This window comes from Danio aesculapii, chromosome 17 (assembly GCF_903798145.1).
Source record: "Danio aesculapii chromosome 17, fDanAes4.1, whole genome shotgun sequence".
Lineage (NCBI taxonomy): Eukaryota > Metazoa > Chordata > Actinopteri > Cypriniformes > Danionidae > Danio > Danio aesculapii.
Genome location: NC_079451.1, coordinates 20,094,926 through 20,116,770, shown reverse-complemented (window position 1 = coordinate 20,116,770; position 21,845 = coordinate 20,094,926). Strand labels below are relative to the sequence as shown.

The 21,845-nt window shown below is 34.7% G+C and overlaps 1 protein-coding gene across 2 annotated transcripts in view; it reads right to left on the bottom strand.

The window, feature by feature from the left end:
• grhl1 (grainyhead-like transcription factor 1) overlaps positions 1-21,845 on the bottom strand; it is a 43,285-nt gene that overhangs the window by 16,101 nt on the left and 5,339 nt on the right. The window contains exons 3-10 of one of the 2 annotated variants that reach the window (XM_056476791.1): positions 21,494-21,567; positions 18,974-19,325; positions 15,853-15,935; positions 15,448-15,604; positions 13,393-13,504; positions 12,548-12,642; positions 6,272-6,518; positions 6,021-6,151 (exon numbers count right to left, since the gene is read on the bottom strand). In XM_056476791.1, the coding sequence (XP_056332766.1) occupies positions 6,021-6,151; positions 6,272-6,518; positions 12,548-12,642; positions 13,393-13,504; positions 15,448-15,604; positions 15,853-15,935; positions 18,974-19,325; positions 21,494-21,567 (1,251 nt within the window). The remainder of the gene's footprint in view (positions 1-6,020; positions 6,152-6,271; positions 6,519-12,547; positions 12,643-13,392; positions 13,505-15,447; positions 15,605-15,852; positions 15,936-18,973; positions 19,326-21,493; positions 21,568-21,845) is intronic. The other variant, XM_056476792.1, reaches the window with a different exon arrangement.

The following is a 21,845-nucleotide window of genomic DNA, read 5'->3' as shown; positions in this document are numbered from 1 at the left end:
ACTTAAGTTTAATTTAAACATTTAAAAGCATATTAGGCATCAAACTAAATCATCTCTTTAAGAGTAATTCACTTAAATGTCCTCCTAGGCTTCAGTTCATGCTACCAGGTAAACCGTGGGGCCGCTTCCCTGCTTCAGCCTATGTAACCGGGGAGCGATAAAACAATGCAGTCCTCTGTAGCACACCCTTGTGTTGTCTGTAATAGTGTTGTCCCGGTACTGAAATTTTAAAAACGTCCATTTCTCGCTAACATTTAATCACCTTTGAGTGTGTTCCTAAACACCACCGATTTGCCATAATATTCAGAAATGAAACAGAAACAGAAATGACTGATTGGCCTTGAAGGTCATCAGTTCACCGCTCTTTACCGAGTGCAAACACAGATACACAGACACTGGAGTCGCGAAGATCAGTCAAGTCATCAGCGGATCGTTCATCTGTGTTTGCACTCAATAAACAGTGGTGAGTTTGGTGAACTGATGACCTTCACGGCCAATCACAGTCATTTCTGTTGAGCACTGGTGAACACAATGGCTAATCAGCGGTGTTTCAGTACCGAAATTCACTATCATGACAAGTCTAATATTGTTAAAGAATCAGTTCATTAACTTGAGTTTGATAAATAAAATCTAAAATGTGTTTGGGAAAGAAAACGTTTGCTATTTTCACCATTCATTCAGAACGGACCTTCGGGTCACTTGGAAGGTGGTGAAATGATAAATGTCTTCCGGGTTCCTTCCCACCGCAGCCTCGATTTTGATTTTAAAATGGCGAGTGCATGAAATCAGTCAATAGCAGTCAAAATAGGACAAATGAGCTCATGTATGGGAAAAATTCTGGACCAAATTCTCGACCTTTGTCAGTTTTCCCCCAATATTATTGTTTATTTTCACTATATTTTTTACCTTGGTGAGACAAATTAAAAAACTATCGATGACCATTTGATGACTTAATAAATTTTTCAAATAAATTTTTTAATGAATTTTAATTGAAATTGAATTTGATGACTTTTTTTAATTGTAGTGGATATTTACATACTTTATCATGAAGCTCAAAATGGAGAGTCAATGTGGTCTTACTTAAAATATTTTACTATAATAGAATAAATGTTCAGTATGGCTTTAGCTTTACTGTAACTTTCATTTCCCTCCATAAAAATCATTGAAGATTGCCAGATCCCCTTCATGCAAGACCCCCTGTTGCAGACCACAGGGTTAAATCATTAATACTGTACATGCTAACATGTGTAACTACAGCTTCATAAATCCAGATCTTTTTGGGTCCAGCATGTAAACTCAATCCAAAAGCTCTCGGACCCCCACAGCATAGAGAACAACAGGGAGAATTTAAATCAACACAGATGAAGCGTATAATACTGTAAGTGCATAAAAAGCACATCAGGATCCTTTGACAGGTCTGAACTGGCTTCATTTGTGTGAAACCAGAAAAGTGTGGCAAAGTTCATGTTTCGTGTTCTCGTTTTTTTTTTCTGTGATTTTAGTGAAGAGTAAATAGCCGAAGGGTTTATTTTTGGCTCTGGCTTTCAATGTCACACAAGCAGTGGTGATCAAAGGTCATGTTTAAGGATAGTGTCAAACATTTGCTTTCCTACAGAATGGCAGACGTGCAGTTTAGCCGTATGACTGATCAGGTTTGTAAGCCAAAGGTGGAAGGTAAAGTAATAATGGTTCTACCAAGAAAATAAAGAGGTTTCCAAGCTTAAAGACACTGCAGATGAACAGGGACAAAAAAGTGAACTAATATTTATGATCAGAATTCCACAGATGCAACATTTAAGTTGTTAAATATGAACTAATTTGCATACATTTCTAGGACAAATTCTGAACAATGAGTCAGGGTTTATTTTTTGACAAATTTAAGTTTAAATGTTTTTACAGTGGAGTACTGGAAATAGTTTTTTCGCTCAATAATTTAGAAAATACTGCAGACAGCGATGTATTTAAATATTTATCGTAAAATATAAGTAGTTGGCGGTTCATTCCACTGTGGCGATGCCTGATTAATAAAGGGACTAAGCCGAAAAGAATATGAATGAATGAATGAATGAATGAATGAATGAATATGAGGAGTTAGAGAGGATCCAAAAGTGATGTTGTCGGATAATAGGTATTGCGACTTCAACTTTTCCAACACTGAGTGAAAGGTGTGAGGAAGCCACCATAAGTACTCTCATTAAAATACTCAACGACAGTTTATAACCACTGCATTGTTTCCTGCCTAAGGCTCCAGTGTCATCCTACCTTCTTCGGCGACATAAGACATTTGCTATATCCAGGAGTAAAACTAAACGTCAGGAACTCTACTTTATTCCTTGTAAATTGCTGTATAGAGAACTTATAATTTATAATGTTTGTTTTTTTGCTTTGTTTGTTTATCATGTTATATATTAGTATTTTTATAAGTCAAATACTGTTTCGAGTGTGTGTTTGACGCATTTCAGGGAATTGTGCTGCAATACCCTGACCTAAAAAAATTATTCAAAGATGATTCCTCGAATTTACTTAATGGTTGTAAACAATTTATTTGGGATGAATTCAAACAAACAAATTAAGTCAAATATTGTTAAATTTAGTTCGTTTTAATTCAACACATAAGTTGTTTGCAACAATTTTGCAGACTTTTTTTTTAGTATGTCCTGTCAAATTTTAACTAAACTAAACTAAACATAATGTTTATTATCAGTCATGTTATGTACAAACATTAAAGTATAAAAAACTTAATGTACACTAAAAAGTGATTGCCTTAAAAGCAAAAAGTTGATTTTACAAAAATAATGTAAGTAAACCCATTGTAACTTGGAACTGTTAATTTGACTTAATTTTTATAATTATGCAAATTGTACTCACTTTAAAAAATAAATAAAAGTAAACTAATCACTTTTTTTCCAATACACTTTTATTAGATTTGTTTTCCCCAGTTTTTCTGTATCTAGCAAAATGACATACAATACAATAAATCTGCTCTTCCAGACTCCAGTGTGTCTTCTAAACTCAATAGATGCTAAATGTAGACTTTGTAGACTTAATGAAGCACCAATTATGTAATATTGTGATAATTAGAGTAATTATTTGAAAACAGACTTGCTAAAATAGTCTGACACTGTAAAAAGGGATTAGTTGACTTTAAAAAAGAAATTACAATTTGCATAATTATAAAAATTAAGTCAGCTTAACAGTTCCAAGTTACAATGGGTTTACTTACATTATTTTTGTAAAGTCAACTTGTTGCTTTTAAGGCGATTGGTTTACTCGCTTTAAGGAACTCATCACTTTTAAGACTAGATAAGACTAAAACTAAAAATTCATTCTATCTATCTATCTATCTATCTATCTATCTATCTATCTATCTATCTATCTATCTATCTATCTATCTATCTATCTGTCTGTCTGTCTGTCTGTCTGTCTGTCTATCTATCTATCTATCTATCTATATTATTATTATTATTATTATTATTATTATTATTATTATTATTATTATTATTATTATTATTATTATTATTATGAAAACCCAAGAGCCCCAAATCTCTAAATTTGACAGGTGCATAAAAAACCCTTACATTTAAAAGACATTTGAATAAAATTCATGTTTATGCCGTTTGCTAACCCAATGGGAAAGGGCACACTAAACAAAGCTGCATGGCAAATTATGCATGTTTTGATTAGTTAAGAAACCATGCTTGGGCTCAGGATGTGATCTCTTGCCAAGAACTCTCTGATAACAGCCAAGCCCTTGCCATAAATGCCAGATTTCATAACAGGAAAATGACTGTACTCTTTCCAACTGACTGCATCATCTTGGTCACGGTGACCCAATGTCAATCTGCCGTTTCTGTGAAATCTTACAGTCTTCTGTGCTTACCGTGCAATAAAGAGCACTGGAGTGATGATGTCAGTATGCTTTTATGCCAAAACAACACTTACGTGAGGATGATAACAGACATAACATACTGTTCATCATAGTTCTCAGGATGTGTAATTAATTGTTTGTGCATAAAAGAACTCCTTAAACTTATATGGACATTGTAATACGTAGAAAAATATTTTAACAATACATTATTTGATAATCTTTTGATTATGTTGTAATGTGACTTTATGCACATTAAAAGTATATTGGCACCAATAGCCTAGTGGTTAAGTGTGCTGATAGAAAGCACCATGGTGCTCACAGCAACCTCTATTTCCGGCTCGAGGTCCTATGCCGACCCTTCCCCTCTCTCTGCTGCTAATACTTTTTTGTCTGTCCTCCACTATCTAATCCCAAAAATAGGGTAAAAAAAAAAACCCTAAAACATAATTATGAAAAAATAAAAGCATAATAAATGCATGTTTTAATGTACCTTTAGTCTTTCGTATATCCTTTGTGGCAATAAAATAATAAAAATGTTTGAAATATTGTTACATTGGCATTGCTCCAACAGATATGACTGTAATTGCTTATTAAAATATGTTAATAAAAAGCTCAAATAATAAATGTTATAATACGTAAATAAAAAAGTTATCAGGACAGAATTATATTATATTTGTTGACCGCCTGATCATACAAAAGAAAAGTGCTATTAATGGTATACAGTCATGCCCAAAATTATTCACACCCCTGGCAAATTCTGACTTAAAGTCTTTGTTCAAATGCAAATAAAAGCTGTTATATATATAATTATTATTTATTTATTTATTTATTTATTTATTTATTTATTTATTTATTTATTTATTTATTTATTTCCCCACAATGATTCCTTTTGTACATTGTCTTATTATTTTTTGGGTGAAGCCTGTGTCATTTCCAGTCAACAACCAAATAAATTGCAGGTTGATTAAAAGTCAGAATTTGCCAGGGGTATGAATAATTTCAGGCTTCACTGTATCATTAAAAATTAAAAAGAAATTATTAATAATAAGTAATTATGGGACTGCAGTCTCATCATTAAAATTGAGTATATTAAATTATTCTTCTTATAAAATATTATATTATTATGATTTTTTTATTATAACATTTCCTTTATAAGGCATATTTTTAAGCATGTATACATCTTTGATCACTGATGGACTGATCCGTCAACAGTCTTTATGTTCCAGGCCGCTGAGTGAGTTTACACATGATTTTTACACCGTCTGTGTTTAATAACCCATAAAATATAAGTTCATCTACACGCTTAAAATGCTATTTTTTATTGGGAAAAGTTCATAAACTGTTTAAACAAAAGCCAATTTTCTCTGTAGAGTTTCCCCCATTACTCGAATCTCTCTTATTTTTTTCTGAATGGACCGTCTCTAGTCAAACTTAGCAGATAAGATTCTAGATTATTAATGTAAAGCGTAGCAAGTTTAGTACCGGTAAGAAGCAATCCAGAAACTGAGGAGTTACTGAGTTCAAAATAAACTCAAGCAGTATGACTGTGATCACATGCTGCACAAATGAGCACTATCAGAGATTCTCATATCTTATCATCAATAGACCAAACAATAGCACTCTGCATAAACCTGTAGAGCACTGCGCATTTGAGATTTATTAGTGTGCTAGAAGCTGTAAACATCAAAATCTTTTTTGGTGCGTAAAAATATTACACACTTTACTGATCCTAAATTGTTTCCGAGAAATCACATAGTAAACAGCAATTAAAGGGATTGTTCACCCAAAAATGAAAACTTGCTTACTATTTACTCAACCTCATGTGATTTCAAACCTTTATGATTTTCTTTCTTCTGTTGAACACTAAATAAGATAATTTGAAGAATGCTGAAAACCTGTAACCACCTACTTCCATAGTAGGAAAAAACAAATACCATGGAAGTCAATGGTTACAGGCTTTCAACTTTCCTCAAAATATCTTCTTTTGCATTCAACAGATTAAAGAAAGTTAAACAGGTTTTTAAACAAGTAAAAGATGAGTAAATAATGACAGATTTTTTCTTTTTGGGTGAACTATCCCTTAAAATGAATCTCTAATATTTATATTTGCTAAATTTGTGCACGAAAAAAAAACTTGATGACTGGCACTCACATGTCGCTGGAAGGTAGAGAAGTGGATGTCGGGGATGAAAAGGACAGGCTGCGTCTCGAAATCCGTCAATGTCCTGAAAAGTGTCATGTCTGTGCGCTTGTGCAGGAGAGGCACCTTGACATCTGCCCCGACTGCATAAAACGAACAAGGACAAAGTTAAAAAACAAGACTCTCCAGGGCTCTAGGGTTCTATTTCTACTACAAACCACCATTGCATCAGTTAAAAGCAAAAGCCTAAAGCTTGTGCTTACAGTTTCCCAAAGGAGGGTTGACGTCAGGACACTTGCCCTTCCTCCGGGACTGTTTCCTCTCCTCGTCACGAATCTTGCGCTCGGCACCCTTGTCGCAGAAGACTTTAATCTGGCAGTAAGCGCGGTGGATGGGCTTGTTACTGCGGTTGTTGTAGCTGTAGGTGTCAATCTGTATGTTCAGCGGCAGGCCTTTCACTCCTTTCTGAGACGAGAAGTCTGTGCTCAGGCAGTTCACCGAGATGAAGATCTGAGGAGGAAGAGAGAGAGAGAGAGAGAGGTGTTCAAGTTATTTAATGCAAATCAATTTCATAGAGAATACTGCAGCCCTAAATGCAAAATAATAAGTAGTGCTGAAATCTCAAAAGCTGAATAGAATAGAATTAGAGGGACAGTTCTCCCAAAACTGAACATATTTATTTCATCTGTTGAACACAAAAGAAGATATTTTAAAGAAAGCTGGAAACATTAAAAATATATGTCTTCTCAACAGAAGAAAGATTGCACCACTTGACAACGAGTAATTAGTAAGTAGGAATTAATAAGAATGATCTCTTTAGGTACAGACATGGTGGTTGCTTTCTGGCCCCATTTACTGCACACCTGCTATTATAAGGATAGTTTTCTCCAAAATAATAATTCTGTCATTATTTACTCATCCCCAAATTTTTCCAAACCTGTTGAATACAAAGGAAGATATACTGAAGAAACAGCCATTGAATTTATTTATTTATTTATTTATTTATTTTGGAATTCAAATGACTTGTTTTTGGATCAAAATAAGACAAAATTCATTAAGTGTGGTTTATTTATAAACTAATTTTGAGAGGATCACATGCTTATGATCAACACTGCTGGCGCCTCACTAACTCCGGTATCTGCCCTATTAGATGATTACGGAAGAATTATATATAACCAGAGTTTTTCACTCCTGTTATCTTCGTCTTTAAGTTTCCCCCTCCCTTCCACCCCTACTTCCCACCCTTTTTTCCGATAGGGCAACATGGTAGCCCAGTGGCTAGCACTGTTGCCTCACAGCAAGAACACCGCTGGTCTAACCTCCAATCGGGCCAGTTGGAGTTTCTGTGCAGTTTCCATGTTCTCCCCGTGTTCGCGTGGGTTTCCCCTGTGTTCCCCGGTTTCCTCCCACCATTCAAAAACATACACCATAGCAAATCGACTAAACCAAATTATCACCCAAGACAACCTTAGTTTACACTTCTTACACGGCGACAAGCAGGGGAGTTCTCGAAACCTACCTGAGCTCGCACTCCCCTCTTGCCCTTCTAACGGGAGGGAGCCCCGGGCTCGAGGATATTACGAGCTCAGGGCTCTCTCCCGGGACAGCATGCCAATGCCTTTATTGATTATCAGCAAAGTGTGAACTCTTGAAATTATAGATTCATTGAGTGTGAGTAAATGAAGAAATGTTCTTTTTTGTATAAAATATCCGTTTAAGATGCTTCTGCATCAATCTGATTACTAATGGGAAGTTGGATGATTCAAGACATTTAGTCTAAACCATTTTAAGCAAAATTGGTTGTATTATAAACTGATGAGAGATACATTCCCATTTACACCTTGTGTTTTGATATGTCTCATCCATTTTGCCCCCTTTTCTGATTTGGCTGTTTTGCTAAATAGGCTCACACAATTTACAAAAATATACATATTTACATATAAAGTAGGCCTACCTATGATGTCAAAATGTGATAAAAAATGAAAAACCCAACATGTTTCAAATTCTCGTAACATCTGTATTCAAGAGTTCACACTTTGCTGATGATTGATTATAAAGTGTGTTTGGCATGCTGTCCCGGGAGAGAGCCCTGAGCTCATGAGATCCTCAAACCTGGGGCTCCCTCCTGTTTGCAGGGCGAGAGGGGAATTTGAGCTCAGGTATAGGTCTCGAGAACTTTCCTGCTTGTTAATAGTGAACGCGAATTATGAATAACTATGGAGACAAATATTGCTGATTAATCCCTTGTCTATGGTGTCGATTTGGTTTGGACAATTTACTTATGTTACATGTTTTTTGGCCTGTGGGAGGAAACCGGAGAGGCTGGGAAAACCCGCAAAAATACAGGGAGAATATGTAAACTCCGAGCAAAAAATGTCAACTTGGCCAGGTAAAGATTTGAACCAGTGACATTCTTACTGTGTGGCAACGGTGCCAACCACTGGGCCTCCAAGTCACCCTGTCAAGGAAAGGGAAGGAGTAGGGGTGGAAGGGGGGATTCGAAAAACAAAGATGGCTAAGGTAAGATCATGGTGGATCATGCATTAGCTAATGCGGGACCAGCCGCAGTCAATCATAAGCATGTGATCCTCTCGAAATTGGTTTATATATAAACTTCACTTAGCATTCTCCACCAGGTGTAAACAAGCGAAAACTGATAAGACTGCTCTTGTGGTATAAAGACATTCAGACCGTGCTAATTTTGCAAAATTCCTCAATTTAGTTTAACTACAAAACAGCTCCACAGAAATTTTCACCAATCCAGCTTAATTAACTATAGTATTTTTCATCAGTGACTGACAGGGCTTTCCTTCATTGCTGTTTTTACAAAAACTCTTCAGCTCAGCATTGATTGATAAACCTTTGATCACTGCTAAACTGCAGCTTCCTGGTGTGGTTATTTTCCTCCTACGTGATTTCACCAAGTAGGACATGTTCCTGGATTAACATCTATATTGATTCTGGAACAAACATTCCAATCAGCCAATCAGAATTAAGGGTTACGTTTACAGTTTATATTAAGTTTAGGCTCATGGTTAGTTTTATGCACTTCTACATGATTGTTATCCAACTATTATTTCCCTCTGATTTTGGGTGTAATTTACAGTTATGATTGGGTTTAGGGGTCGGTAATATGTATAGATTACACTGCTGAACAAAAAAGATGTTCCAGGATCGCATCGTACTTGGCAAACTCATGATGTGCTCTTATGTTTTTTTGTGGTAACATTTTCAATTTCAATTGTAAGCGAATTAAAAAGAGCAAGCAGGAACAAACATTCATCTGAAGTACAAAGGGACAACCTGACTGTGATGACAATTATTTTGTATTGTCGCCTCCTTTTGGCAACACTGTATAATTACATTACACTCAGAAATAAAGGTACAAGAGCTGTCACTGGGGTGGTACCCTTTCAAAAGGAACACATTTGTACTTTAAAGGGTCTGTATTGGTACCTTGAATGTATATATTAGTACCTAAAACATTTAAGAGGTACAATTTTGTAATTTTTAGGTAGTAATATGTATCCCTGAGGTATTAGTTTGGACCTTTTAGGTACAAATGTGTACCTTTCGAAAAGGTACCACCCCAGTGACAGTTTTTGTACCTTTATTTCTGAGAGTGTACTGTGAGGGTTTTGCTTGAGCATTCTACATCTGCTTTTCCATATAAAACAAAACTTGATTTATTATATGTCTACATAATTCAATACAAATTATGGAATTTTAAAGCTAGTTAAGCTAATTAGAAAGTTTTAAAACTAGTTAAATGAACACATTGTAAATAATAGTAAATTGTAATTTTGTTTTCAGGCGTCGATGTGAAATTATTTTAAAGCTGTTTATTTTGCTCCTATTAAAACATTTATTTAGCTTTTATCCAAATGTATCAAAAACATTATTATGTTACATATTAAGACGATTTCAAACAGCTTTATATTTGAATTTAATTTTTAATATTTTAATTTGTAAATGTGATTTATTACTGAGATGGCAGAGCTGTCTTTAATGTCACATTATGCTTCCAAATAATCATAATATGCTGATTTGCTTCTCAAAAAAAGCATTTCTTATTATAATTCTTGACAAAATGTTGCATTTTAAGCGTTTTTGTGGAAATCATTATCATTTTTATAATAATTTTTAAGATTTGATATGATTGATTGATTGATTGATTGATTGATTGATTGATTGATTGATCGATTGATTGGTAAACAAATTGCATTTAAAGTAAACATTATTATAATGTAAAAGTCTACTGTAAATTCTGTAAAAAAATGATAAAGAAAGAAACATTTTCATATATATATATAACCCAATATATATAACCCAAGAAAAAATGTACTTTTACTGACAGCTCAAAAATCTTGCTCAATACTTCATTATTAACAAAAGGCCCGAGACATAACGAGAATAACAATTAAAAACAAACAGACCAGCCATTCAAGAAATCGTCAAATATTTGCACAAGCTTTCACTCAATACCTGTATTTTCTCCAAAGGTCCACTAGGGGACGCAAAAACAACATTAAAGCCTTCCTTTCCAAAACCCTTCAAGATCTTGTCTTTTCGGTCTCTCCATCTTCTGTTTCTCTGAATCTGTCTAAACCACGCCCACCTCGAAGACTGCAAACAGTGGCGCTCACGAGACTGTGCACACGGATGAGCGCGCGTATCTCATGATCTGCATCCTGGTTATAGGACAACATTTTAAAACTATGGATTGTTTACCTTAAAGCAGCTAATTGAGGACTGTAATTAAATTAATCCATGCAAAGCCTATTTCTCAAATATAACTTTCGGCTTACAAAAACAAAGTAAAGGAAGATTTCTACCAAAATCTGTTTGTCACATTGAGACTGGTTTAACCTGACCAGTCAGGACTCACTCGTCTAGCTGGATTCCTTTAGTTGTCAGACTGTTCACTGCTCCCCATCAGTGTTTCCTCATTCCCCATGCCAGTGTTGGGCGCGTCTCCCCATAAACCCAAAGTTGAGTACAAAGTAACTCTGCCAGGCTGCAACACAGACCTACACCTCAAACAACATTCATTTCCCCGAGTCAAGCGTCTTTATCTGATGATGACTGAACTGAAGGAACTGTGTTGGTGATGGAAAACACCAGCTTTAGTCACAATGACACCTGATATTTTGCAGGACGTTGTTTGTGTTGTCAGAATAAACCCTTTGTTTGTGTACTCAATGTGACTATATTCAGCGTAAATCTTCGAGTCATACTTTTCCTAAAAAAGGTCATGTCTCTTTCATGAGTCTTTATCCACATTGCACAAAAGGCATACTCAGAAATCTGAGATTAAATAAATTAATTAATTAAAAGCACAGGATTGAATCTGTCCACTACACTTTAACAAATCATTAAAGGTGTCATATAATAGAAACCTTGATATACCTGAATAAAAAGAGTTCAGTACATGGTAAGGACTTACCATAAGCCTTAAACAACATTGTTTCCTCATTGTCATGTAAATCCCATTACTGTAAAATCCCAGTAAAAAATAGGCCAATCAGAACAAAACACAGTTGCTCATGGGATTATTAACATGCAAGCCTCTGGCTGTATTTGATTAGTCACAACATTTCCTAGTGAGATGAAAAAATATTTTGTATCTATTTATGTTAACTAACCATGCATGTGGGACTCTTATTATGAAAAAGGGAGCGAAAGAGAGACTAAAGCCCATCACACCACATCATATATTACACTGTTTTCTAAGTTGCTGAGCAACACGGACAAATGCTGAATGGCTGCACAGGTGTGCGTACACTCACAGAAAACAAAGTTTAGAACTATAAAAGATGTGGCGTGTGTCCGGTGTGTGATGGGCTTTAAGGAGCCGTTCTCAGCCAGCCATCTGTTGCAAGATGCGGAATATACAGTTTATTCTGTAAATTTTTTTCAGTTCCACCCTGAAGTGGCATAAGGTCTGTTTAAATCTATCTTTTGTTGGTTTTACGTGTATATTGTGAAATTTGCCACATTTCTTTGAGTAAAAAACACGTAAACGAGGTGCCAGTATTTTTTCTGTTATTGATTTAAAAATATACATAGCATTTATTATACAACATAGTATTTTAGACTACTAAAAATGTCAGTAAAGTTACATTTTCAAGATCAGAAGTTGACTTTCAACATCAGAAGCTGAAATGCCATTTAAAAATGTAGATAAATGCAAAACAGCCAAGAATCACACGCTGTTAACAATTTCATGTAAAATCTACAGTGACTTACTGTAAATCAATTACAGCAAAAATACTGTATTTACAGCATCATTTAAACTGTATGTTTATTTTCAGTATTGTATGTATATCTTTACTGTAAAATAAACAGTACCTTTTACAAAGCAAGTTTAAAATACAGTTACATACTGCGTAACTATCCTACAGTAAATTACATTCATATTACAGTTAAATACTGTCTAATTTACAAAAATCGTTAACAGTGCACTGTGTTAATTGACTTTTTAAAACATATTTTAAATTAAGTAAAATAATGTTACAGTTGTCCAAAAATGCCTTTACCTTTGCTTCCTCGCTGATGTCCCATGTGAATGAAATGGCATTGTATGAAATCTCCTCAATATTACTGATGGTGTTGAAACTTTCTTTGTAGTCCGCTGTGAAAGATAAGAGAGGTGTGATTAACAGAGAGACAACTGAATGGTTTCATACAAAAAATAAATGTACAGCAAAATAAAATAATTGTCCGTTTCATATTTATCTTAAAGACAAATCTTAAAGACAAAAATAAGAATATTGAATACATAAAATATATTTTGACCAAAAATAAATAAATAAATCTGACATATAAGATGTTAGAAAATAAAATATTGTTTTCCCCTTAAACATTTGAAAGGGGTCATATTGGACAAACAACTTCAGAAAAAACAGCTCAAAATTAATGTATAAATCATATTGTTATGGTAATTAAAGACTAGACAACTTTTAATGCACTTTTAAGAAACTATTTGTTCTAAATTTTGCAAGAAACTTTCCCTAAAACATTCAGCTTTTAGTCTTCACTATAAATTGAGCTTTAAAAAAAAATAAAATCAAACGTTTTAAACAATTAATTCATCAAAAAGTTCATACATTTGCTATAATAGACATATTATAACATCACGTCTCAAAGTATTTCCCTCAGAAGTTGACTCTCATTGAAAGCATGATAATGTCGTGTGCCCTTTCATGCTTTACAATGCTCATCTTTCATTTGCTGTGTATTGAAGGCTCTCCCCTTGACCTATTGTGTTGTCCACCACCTGCAGCCCCTCTGTGTCCAGTTTGTCTGCACTGGTTTACTCCACCCTAAACTACGCTACTCCAGGCCCCAGTAAAGCACAGAGATATCAGAGCTGTCCTCTCACCGATATCAATGCATCTCTGCTTGGCTGTGTGCTGCCTTGAGTGCCAGTATTTCCAGTGCTTCAGTTGATCATCTCTGGATTTCTCCTCTCCAAACACTACCATCACCACACTCTGAGAAACAAAACATGACATAAAACACACATAAATCACAGTAATTTAGTTGATATTCGTAAAGTATTTGGATTATGGCATTACCTTAAATAAGAAAACATTAACTTTTCTACTTTTCTCACTAACCTACTGTGTTATTAAAGATTATCAATGAATGTGGAAATTAATAATGGACAAGTTCATTCATTCATTTTACTTCTGCTAGTTCATTATTTATCAGGGATCGCCACAGCGGAATGAACCGACAACTATTCCGACATATGTTTTACGCAATGGATGCCCTTACAGCCACAGCCCAGTACTGGGAAACACCCATACACTTTCACATTCACACATGCACTCATACATTACGGCCAATTTAGTTTTTTCAATTCACCTATGACGCATCTCTTTGGATTGTGGGAGAAATTGGAGCACGCAGAGGAAATTCATGCAAACACGGGAGTTATAATAACATTTTGTCTTAATTTGTACACTGATTTATTTTAAACCCTTTTTCAATCTTTACTGCAGACATACAGTAAGACATGTAGAACAGCCTGATTTCATTAGGAAACGTAACTATTTTACGTTTTGTCAGTTTTGCGGCTAATTCGTTTGAATTTGTACGAGTCCTAAGAAAATGTACGATTTTAACCCAACCATCATTGGGGGATTAGCAAATCATACTAAATTGCACAAATGAGATCATACATTTTTTTTTTACGAATTAGTCACTTAATCAAAAAGTTACGAATTGTCATGAGATAGCGTTGGGTAGAACAAACTGTAACAGACCGTAAGTAAATGTTTGAGTTTTCCCTAGGTAACTCTTTAAATTAACTGTTAAATGAAGTTTCATGTATATTCTGAGAATAATTTGTAATATTTATATTATAACATAAATGTAAATGTATTTTTGAGACTAATTATTCTGCTACTGTAATAAAAAATGCTATGTTATTGGATATATTTCAATATTCTATTAAAAAAACATTAATTCACTCTGCAGTTTGGCTAAAGTGTCTAACAATGTTTTTTGTATCAATTACTTTTCTAGGATCTTTGTTCATTGCATTTAGCTGTGGCAAATTACAACGTAGCCTATATATAAATGCATTATATAGGGCAAAAATAAAATAAATAAATAAAATAAAAAGGAAGAAAACATTTCAATTTCAGGACATTTATACACACTCAAAAATGCTTGTTCAAACAACTTACTTTAAATGAGCTGAAACATGACAATTTTTGAGATTTTTTGGGGGGCAACTTAATTGTTTTATGTTCAATCCACTTGAAACAACATTAAGGGTTTGTGTGGCAGCATTTTTACAGTGTATTTATGTTTACATGCATGTATTAAGGCTGATTTATACTTCTGCGTAAAGCGCACAATCCAGCGCAGCCTGCTTGCGGTTGTATAGCCTTTGCCGTGCCTGACACTGACACACACCTCTCAAAAAATGTAACAACACGTCGCGACGACGCGTAGTGCATGCTCTGTGATTGGTCAGGGTGGGTAGCTGTGATGAGTGTGGGCAGTGCTGAGAGCCACGAGCATAATGTAGCGAGTGTTTACAAGTGTCGAGTCCTGTAAAGGAGCTCCAGATGGAAACTTTTGTTTTGTGTTTACCTTATGATTAATGTTGTTAAATGTCTGCCAGTCCCTGCCTCAGAATGAACGAGTTTTAGCTACTTGTACAATAAGGTAGCGTTTAGAAAAAACAAAACACCAGCTAAGAAACTCATTACAGAGGAACATAAAATCCTCACTGCCAGCAAGCGTTCCAGAAGCAACACAAACAGCACGCAGAAGTATAAATGCACTGCTATACGCAAGGCATGCGCCATGGATCACGCCAATCACTCAACGCAGAAGTATAATCCAACCTTTAGTTGTGGATAGGCAGTTTGGGGCAAAAAATAAACAACAAAAAAATCCTATTTTCATATCCTCTTACCCTGACTTTACAGATGGGCCCCTGCAGCAGTTTACCATTGTCGGTTTCCCTGAGTGTGATTGGATAAAACTGGCCTTTATTGAGGTACGTCATGGTGCCATCACCGGACTTCTGTCTGAGTGACTTGGAGGCTTCTAATATGTATTCAAAATTATTCCTGTTGACCAAACAGACAAAAGAAGGGGTCACATAACACATATTTGCACCATCACACCAAATACACCCACGTCAATTTCCCTGTTTACATTTACACGGAAGAGGCCGCTTGTAATATTTGTTGTAGGCTGACGTTCATTTACCCACGGGCCTTTTTGAGCACCTGTCAGGATGCGCCTGTGACCCTATTTAAACTGTTTGCACACTCCTGGCAGACTGATAATTTACAGGAATGAGGCTCTGGCTTACCCGGACACTGTGTCGAAAGTGCCGTAGTCGTCCTGTGTGATGGGGCCCATGCGTAACTGGAGATCCCCTGGGAACGAGAACACCTGTATTGGACACAAAAGAGGGGCAAGAGGGCCTGGCATTAGCGCAAACAAACCAGCGGTCAACTAGCGAGAGAAAGCTGATTGCTAAGCCAAAGAAAAAACAAAACGGCTCTCCCTGCTTCCCTGTGTGTGCAAGGGACTATATCATTTCTAAGGAAATCCTCCCTCCAGGTTTAGAAAAAAAGAGAGAAGGTCGAGCAGGAATCAGTGAGAGAGAGAGAACAAGAGAGAGAGAGAGAGAAAAGGACTGGCTATTATGTGAGAGGAAAATACAGCACTTTATTGTGTAAGAGAGACAATGGCATAATGACATGCTAGCTGCCATTTTGGCATGTTCAAATAAAAATCGGGAGGGGGCTTAATACAACAATGTCCTTAGAGTTGGCAGGATAACGAAGCATTGTGTGAGGGTGGGAGACAGGTAGATTTCTCAGAACCATTGATTCTCTGTCCTGTATGTGTGTAGTGGATATAACTCTCTTTCCTGAGCTAAATATAATGTTTTATATATTACATGATGTTTTATTTGAGGCCATTCTGCAGTTTACTTTTGTCTTACGCTGTTAAACCTAAAAAGTTAAGGTAACTCAAACCATTTGAGGAAACCGATCGCAACAAACCATTTAAGTTCAAAAACTAATCCTAATGAGTACTGTGAACTTAATTCAGTTGAGTAAATTAAGCGATTTGAGCACAGTAAAACCCGATAAATGAAGAGAACTCAAACCAACTGAGTACTGTAAAACCCCAATAAGTTAAGGCAACTCAAACCGTTTGAGGAAACTAATTGCTACAAATCATTTGAGTTAAAAAACTAATCTATATGAGTACTGTGAACTTACTCCATTTAAGTTGAAGTAATGAGGTATTTAATTAACTCATTACCTTCAACACTGAGTTCAAAACTCTTTTCAAATGAATAGAATTAACTTTCAGTACATTTTAAGTTAACTACACTTGTTTTATTTGATAAAGTTTACAGTTGGGTTTTACAGTGTACATTTACAATGTCCAAAATGGCTTCCTCGTTTAGTGCAGAAAACACACATACGCTGTAAAAAGCTATTAGTTACATTACTTAAAGTAAACCGATTGCCTTACAATTATTAAGTAAGTAAACTATGTGCATATTTATACAAATTAAGGTATGTCAACCTAACTGTTCCGAGGTATGAGTTGACTCACTTTTTTAAGTAAAGTCAGCTTGTCACTTTTAAGGCAACGTGTTTTTTTTAATAAGGACACTGTACTTTGTCATCAATGGACCTTTCTGTTGCTTAGTTACATGGCCTGTCAGTTATCTGATCACATCCTCCACATTTCTTCTATGATTAACATCTCATTGAAGATGAATATGAAACATTGAATACCCATTTTAAGCATACTGCAGTTCGAGATTTGTAAATGACTATGTAGGATTGATTGGCCTAAAAATAATTAGGAAAAGTGATGGTCATTTTATCTTTAAACATACTATAGTATGATTGGCTACACCACAGTTGTCAAATCCAGTTCCTGGAGGGCCGCATCTCTGCACAGTTTAGCTTTAACCTTAATTAAACACACCTGATCAAACTAATCGAGTCCTTCAGGCTCGTTTGAAACCTACAGGTAAGTTTGTTAAAGCAGGGTTGGAACTAAACTGTGCAGAGCTGCGGCCCTCCAGGTACTGGATTTGACACTTGTGGGCTACATCTCGTAAAACAGTATAGAAGCTGTCACTGGAGTAGTACCTTTTCAAAAGATTTGTACATGAAAGGTCCATATATTGGTATCTCAAAGATACATATTAGTATCTAAAAATGTCAAGCAGTTCCCTTTCGTGCTTTTTAGATACTAAATAATATGTACCTTTGATGTATATATAATATAAGATACATTAGATACAAATATGTATATTTTGAAGTTGAATTCAATTAACCTTATAAGTCATTTTAACTTAAATTACATCATACAGACTTAATGGCTTGTAAAATAAAAAAATACTAAGATAGATAAAACACTAACTTAATTTAATAAGTTCTTACTAACATAAAAATATGCTGTTGTGACTCATATTCAGGGATGGGCGGTTTTTATTAGGATTTTGTCATTTGTATTTGATAGGGCTGATGAAAATGGCTTAATATGTTGGATCAAAATACTTTAGCGTCTTTTATTCTTGTGTTTTTAAAATACTGTAAAATACTTTGTAAGAAATCTACATCAAGACATATAAATGCACCGCTGTTATTGACTCATCCATTTAAAGAAGAATTGAAATAATCTTAGGAGAAAGAGTATACTGTACAAATAATAGTAGTTTTGGATGGATTCCTGATGCCAAATGTTTGTCCTTAAAACAAACACCATGAAAATAAGTCCTACAGTGGCGATTCCTACGATACTTCATTGGCTGTTTCAAATGCAGGAGTTGATCAGTAGGTACACTATATAGTTAATGAAGAGGAAAGATGAAAGCCCTAAGCATATGAAACACAAATATTTAATAATCAAGAACTCCTAATACAGATTTAACATTGAGTGTTGAAGAGTTCGATAGCAGAAAAACTAGATTTCTGAAAAATTCTGTGAACAAAAAATTTAAATGGACTTTTTATTTAACGCCCTTTTAAAATATTATGAGGTTGGATAATCATTGTACAGAGATTATGGCAATTTTACTGGCCACATTTGCTATCAAGCATTGTTTACTTTACCAAGTCAGCATGGGGAATAAGTTGATCAAATAGGTCTATTGATGGAAGATTTGCAAAGAAATGTTATGTATCTTTAGTATAAAAGAAGGTACTTAGTATTTTATTTTAAAATACATTTGAATGTCTTTTTGCCCAGCACTGCTTATATTGATCATATATATAAGTGCAGTGACAACTCTCACAGCTTTATTTCAGAGAGTGTATCATTGATTTATTTAATTTTTTTTTTTAAATCTCGCCGATGAGGTTTTTTTTTTAAGAAAAGTTAAATATGGGACAGAACCTGACAATAAGTCGGGAAATTAAAAACCGCAGTGAAATACAGGACTTAAAACTTACATCTGGGTTTTCTGGGAAGGTGGAGTCTGGTGTGCGTGGCTGTGTGTTTGGGCTGAACTGGTTGTGGGGCAGCTGACGGTCGAACACCACCGTGTGACTGTCTGGCTCTGCGCAGTGGGGGTTCGGGACAGTGACTGAGAAACCATGTGATGGACCCTCGGTTTTCACTGAGTTGCTTGCCACAGGAGCGATGGACACAGTCACTGTAGTGTCAGGGCTGGGAAAGAGACCTCTCTTGTCCTGGGCGTGTTGGTTCCCTGGCAGGACGATGTTTAGGGGGACCCCTTTCAGAACCTGGATCCTGTTGTCCCCTAGCTGCATAGATGTCTCTTGGAGAGGGGTCAACATGTTCCTGATCAATGAAAATGGGATTTTAATCATCGAAAATGTATTAGATGTATTGTCCTGAGCAATGAAGTATGACTTTTTCTTTTTGTAGAAGATACCCACTAAAACAATAGTAAAATACACTAAAACATCATGTCAGGCGTAGTTAGAACATGAGTCATTTTAGTGACAGATTAAAAGATTTTAATTAAAGGGATAGTTCACACAAAAATTGAAATTATTTTAACATATACGCTTACTCTACTTGAAATTCTTTCCTTTTTTTGAACACAAAAGGTGCTAATTTGAAGAATGTTGGATACTGATAGCATTGACTTCCATTGTATTCATATACTTCCATATATTGTTGTCCTACTACTAATGGTTACAGGTTTATAAAGATCTTCGAAATATCGTCTTTTGTGTTCAAAAGAGAACACAAATTTATAGCTCTTAAGAACCACTTGAGTGTGAAGTAAATGATCTATTTAGAGCAGGGGTGGGCAAACTCGGTCCTGAAGGGCCGGTGTCCTGCACAGTTTAGCTCCAACTCTGATCAAACACACCTGCTTATAGATAATTAGTGATCTTGAAGACACTGATTAGCATGTTCAGGTGTGTTTGATTAGAGTTGAAGCTAAACTGTGCAGGACACCGTTCCTTCAGGACAGAATTTGCCCACCCCTGATTTAGAGTGAAAGATTAATTTTGAGGTGAACTAACCCTCTACTAACTCTCTCATTAATTGTCCTTTTAAATCTTAATACTTTGCCACTGTTTCACTCATTTTTCAGCAATATGTTTTTAATTAAAACTGCATTTAAACTTTAACTGAACTTTAATAGGAATACTTATAATATTAATTTATAATTTCATATTACACTGAATGACAGTGGAACATTATTTCACTTTGCTTTAGTTTTTATTTTCACAAAGGTTATGTGAAACATTAAAGTAGACCATTTACTTTCATTTTATTTACTTATTGACTTTTACTTTTCATATTGTTTACTTATATAAAATCCTATCTGTGAATTTAATTTGATGTGGACACCAGAATTGATGTATCATCTTTGTCCCAAATAACAAAACATACAATATTAACGTTTAGTTATCTGTAGTTATACAGTAGGTAGGGCCAGACTGAATTTGCAGACATTTTTTGCTATTTCTGCTGAGAATTTTGTAAAAAATCTGCTGATTTATTTTGGGAGTGTCGTAACTAAAAACTTATATATATAATATATATATATATATATATATATATATATATATATATATATATATATATATATATATATATATATATATATAAAATAAAAAATAATAGCTTTTTAACTTTTATGTAATGTTTACAATGTGAATACAGTTAGAACCTCTTATTTGGTAAACAAAGCAAGTCTCTTATATCTCTACTAAAAGACTAAACAAGTTACTTCACAAACTGTATTGTAGTTAAATCAAATAAACATTTTCACATTAGTGAATATTATTACCGAAATTAATAAAAAGAACTGAATAAATATAAATGTACACACATTACCACAAGTAAATATATAAACTCAATGATGGGCTAAAAATCTGCGGAAATCTGTGGATTTCTGCGTGTGCAAATTCCGTGTGGGCCTAATTATAGGTTAAACTTTATTGTTCTTCTTCTTTAGTATGATTTTACTGTATCATTACATACTTTTAAACAGTGCAGCACCATTAAACATGCACATAAACATGTTTGAAGCACTTCAAATACTTTGAAAAAAGCACTTCAAATTGAGGTCACTGATACTAAGCTTCTGCATGCTGGGCAAACAAACATGACAGGTCAAAGATATCAGTAATTGGCAACTATCTTCTTTACCTATTATAACTCAAACCTCCAGCACCAATATTGAAAATTTAATAGTAAGATCTCAACTTCTAAATATGAAGAACAAATGGAATTCACTCTTGCATCCTTAAATGACCCATTACTATTTTCTAATCTATTAGGCCATGTTCACACAAGGCTTAGTGCTCAAATCAGATTTTTTTTCTCAGATCTGATTTTCTTGCATAGCTGTTCACATTGATGTTATAAATGTGGCCAATAGTTACTGCAACCATAATACAGAATAATGAAAATGTAGGGTCTCATCTTCCCAGTATGAGAGAAAAAACTGGCATTGACTAAGGCATCTTTGATGAGAGCTTCACCTTTTGTTGGGATCCACATCAGAGCCCAGGACGTCAGTCTTTTGCTGGGATATTGTTCTCTTGTCCCGTGGCACCTGGGGAAAGCAAACAAACTCTATGTAAGTCTGACCACATCCAATAGCATCAGCTTTACCTATTATATCTACCAGCCAGCATATTTAACATACAATCGGCATTTGGTGCAATAAAAGGACATCAGACATCATTAAAGTCAATGTAGTTCTGAAATGATAACCATATACTGGTATAAGACATGTTAATAATAACCTAATTTAGTATATATATATATATATATATATATATATATATATATATATATATATATATATATATATATATATATATATATATA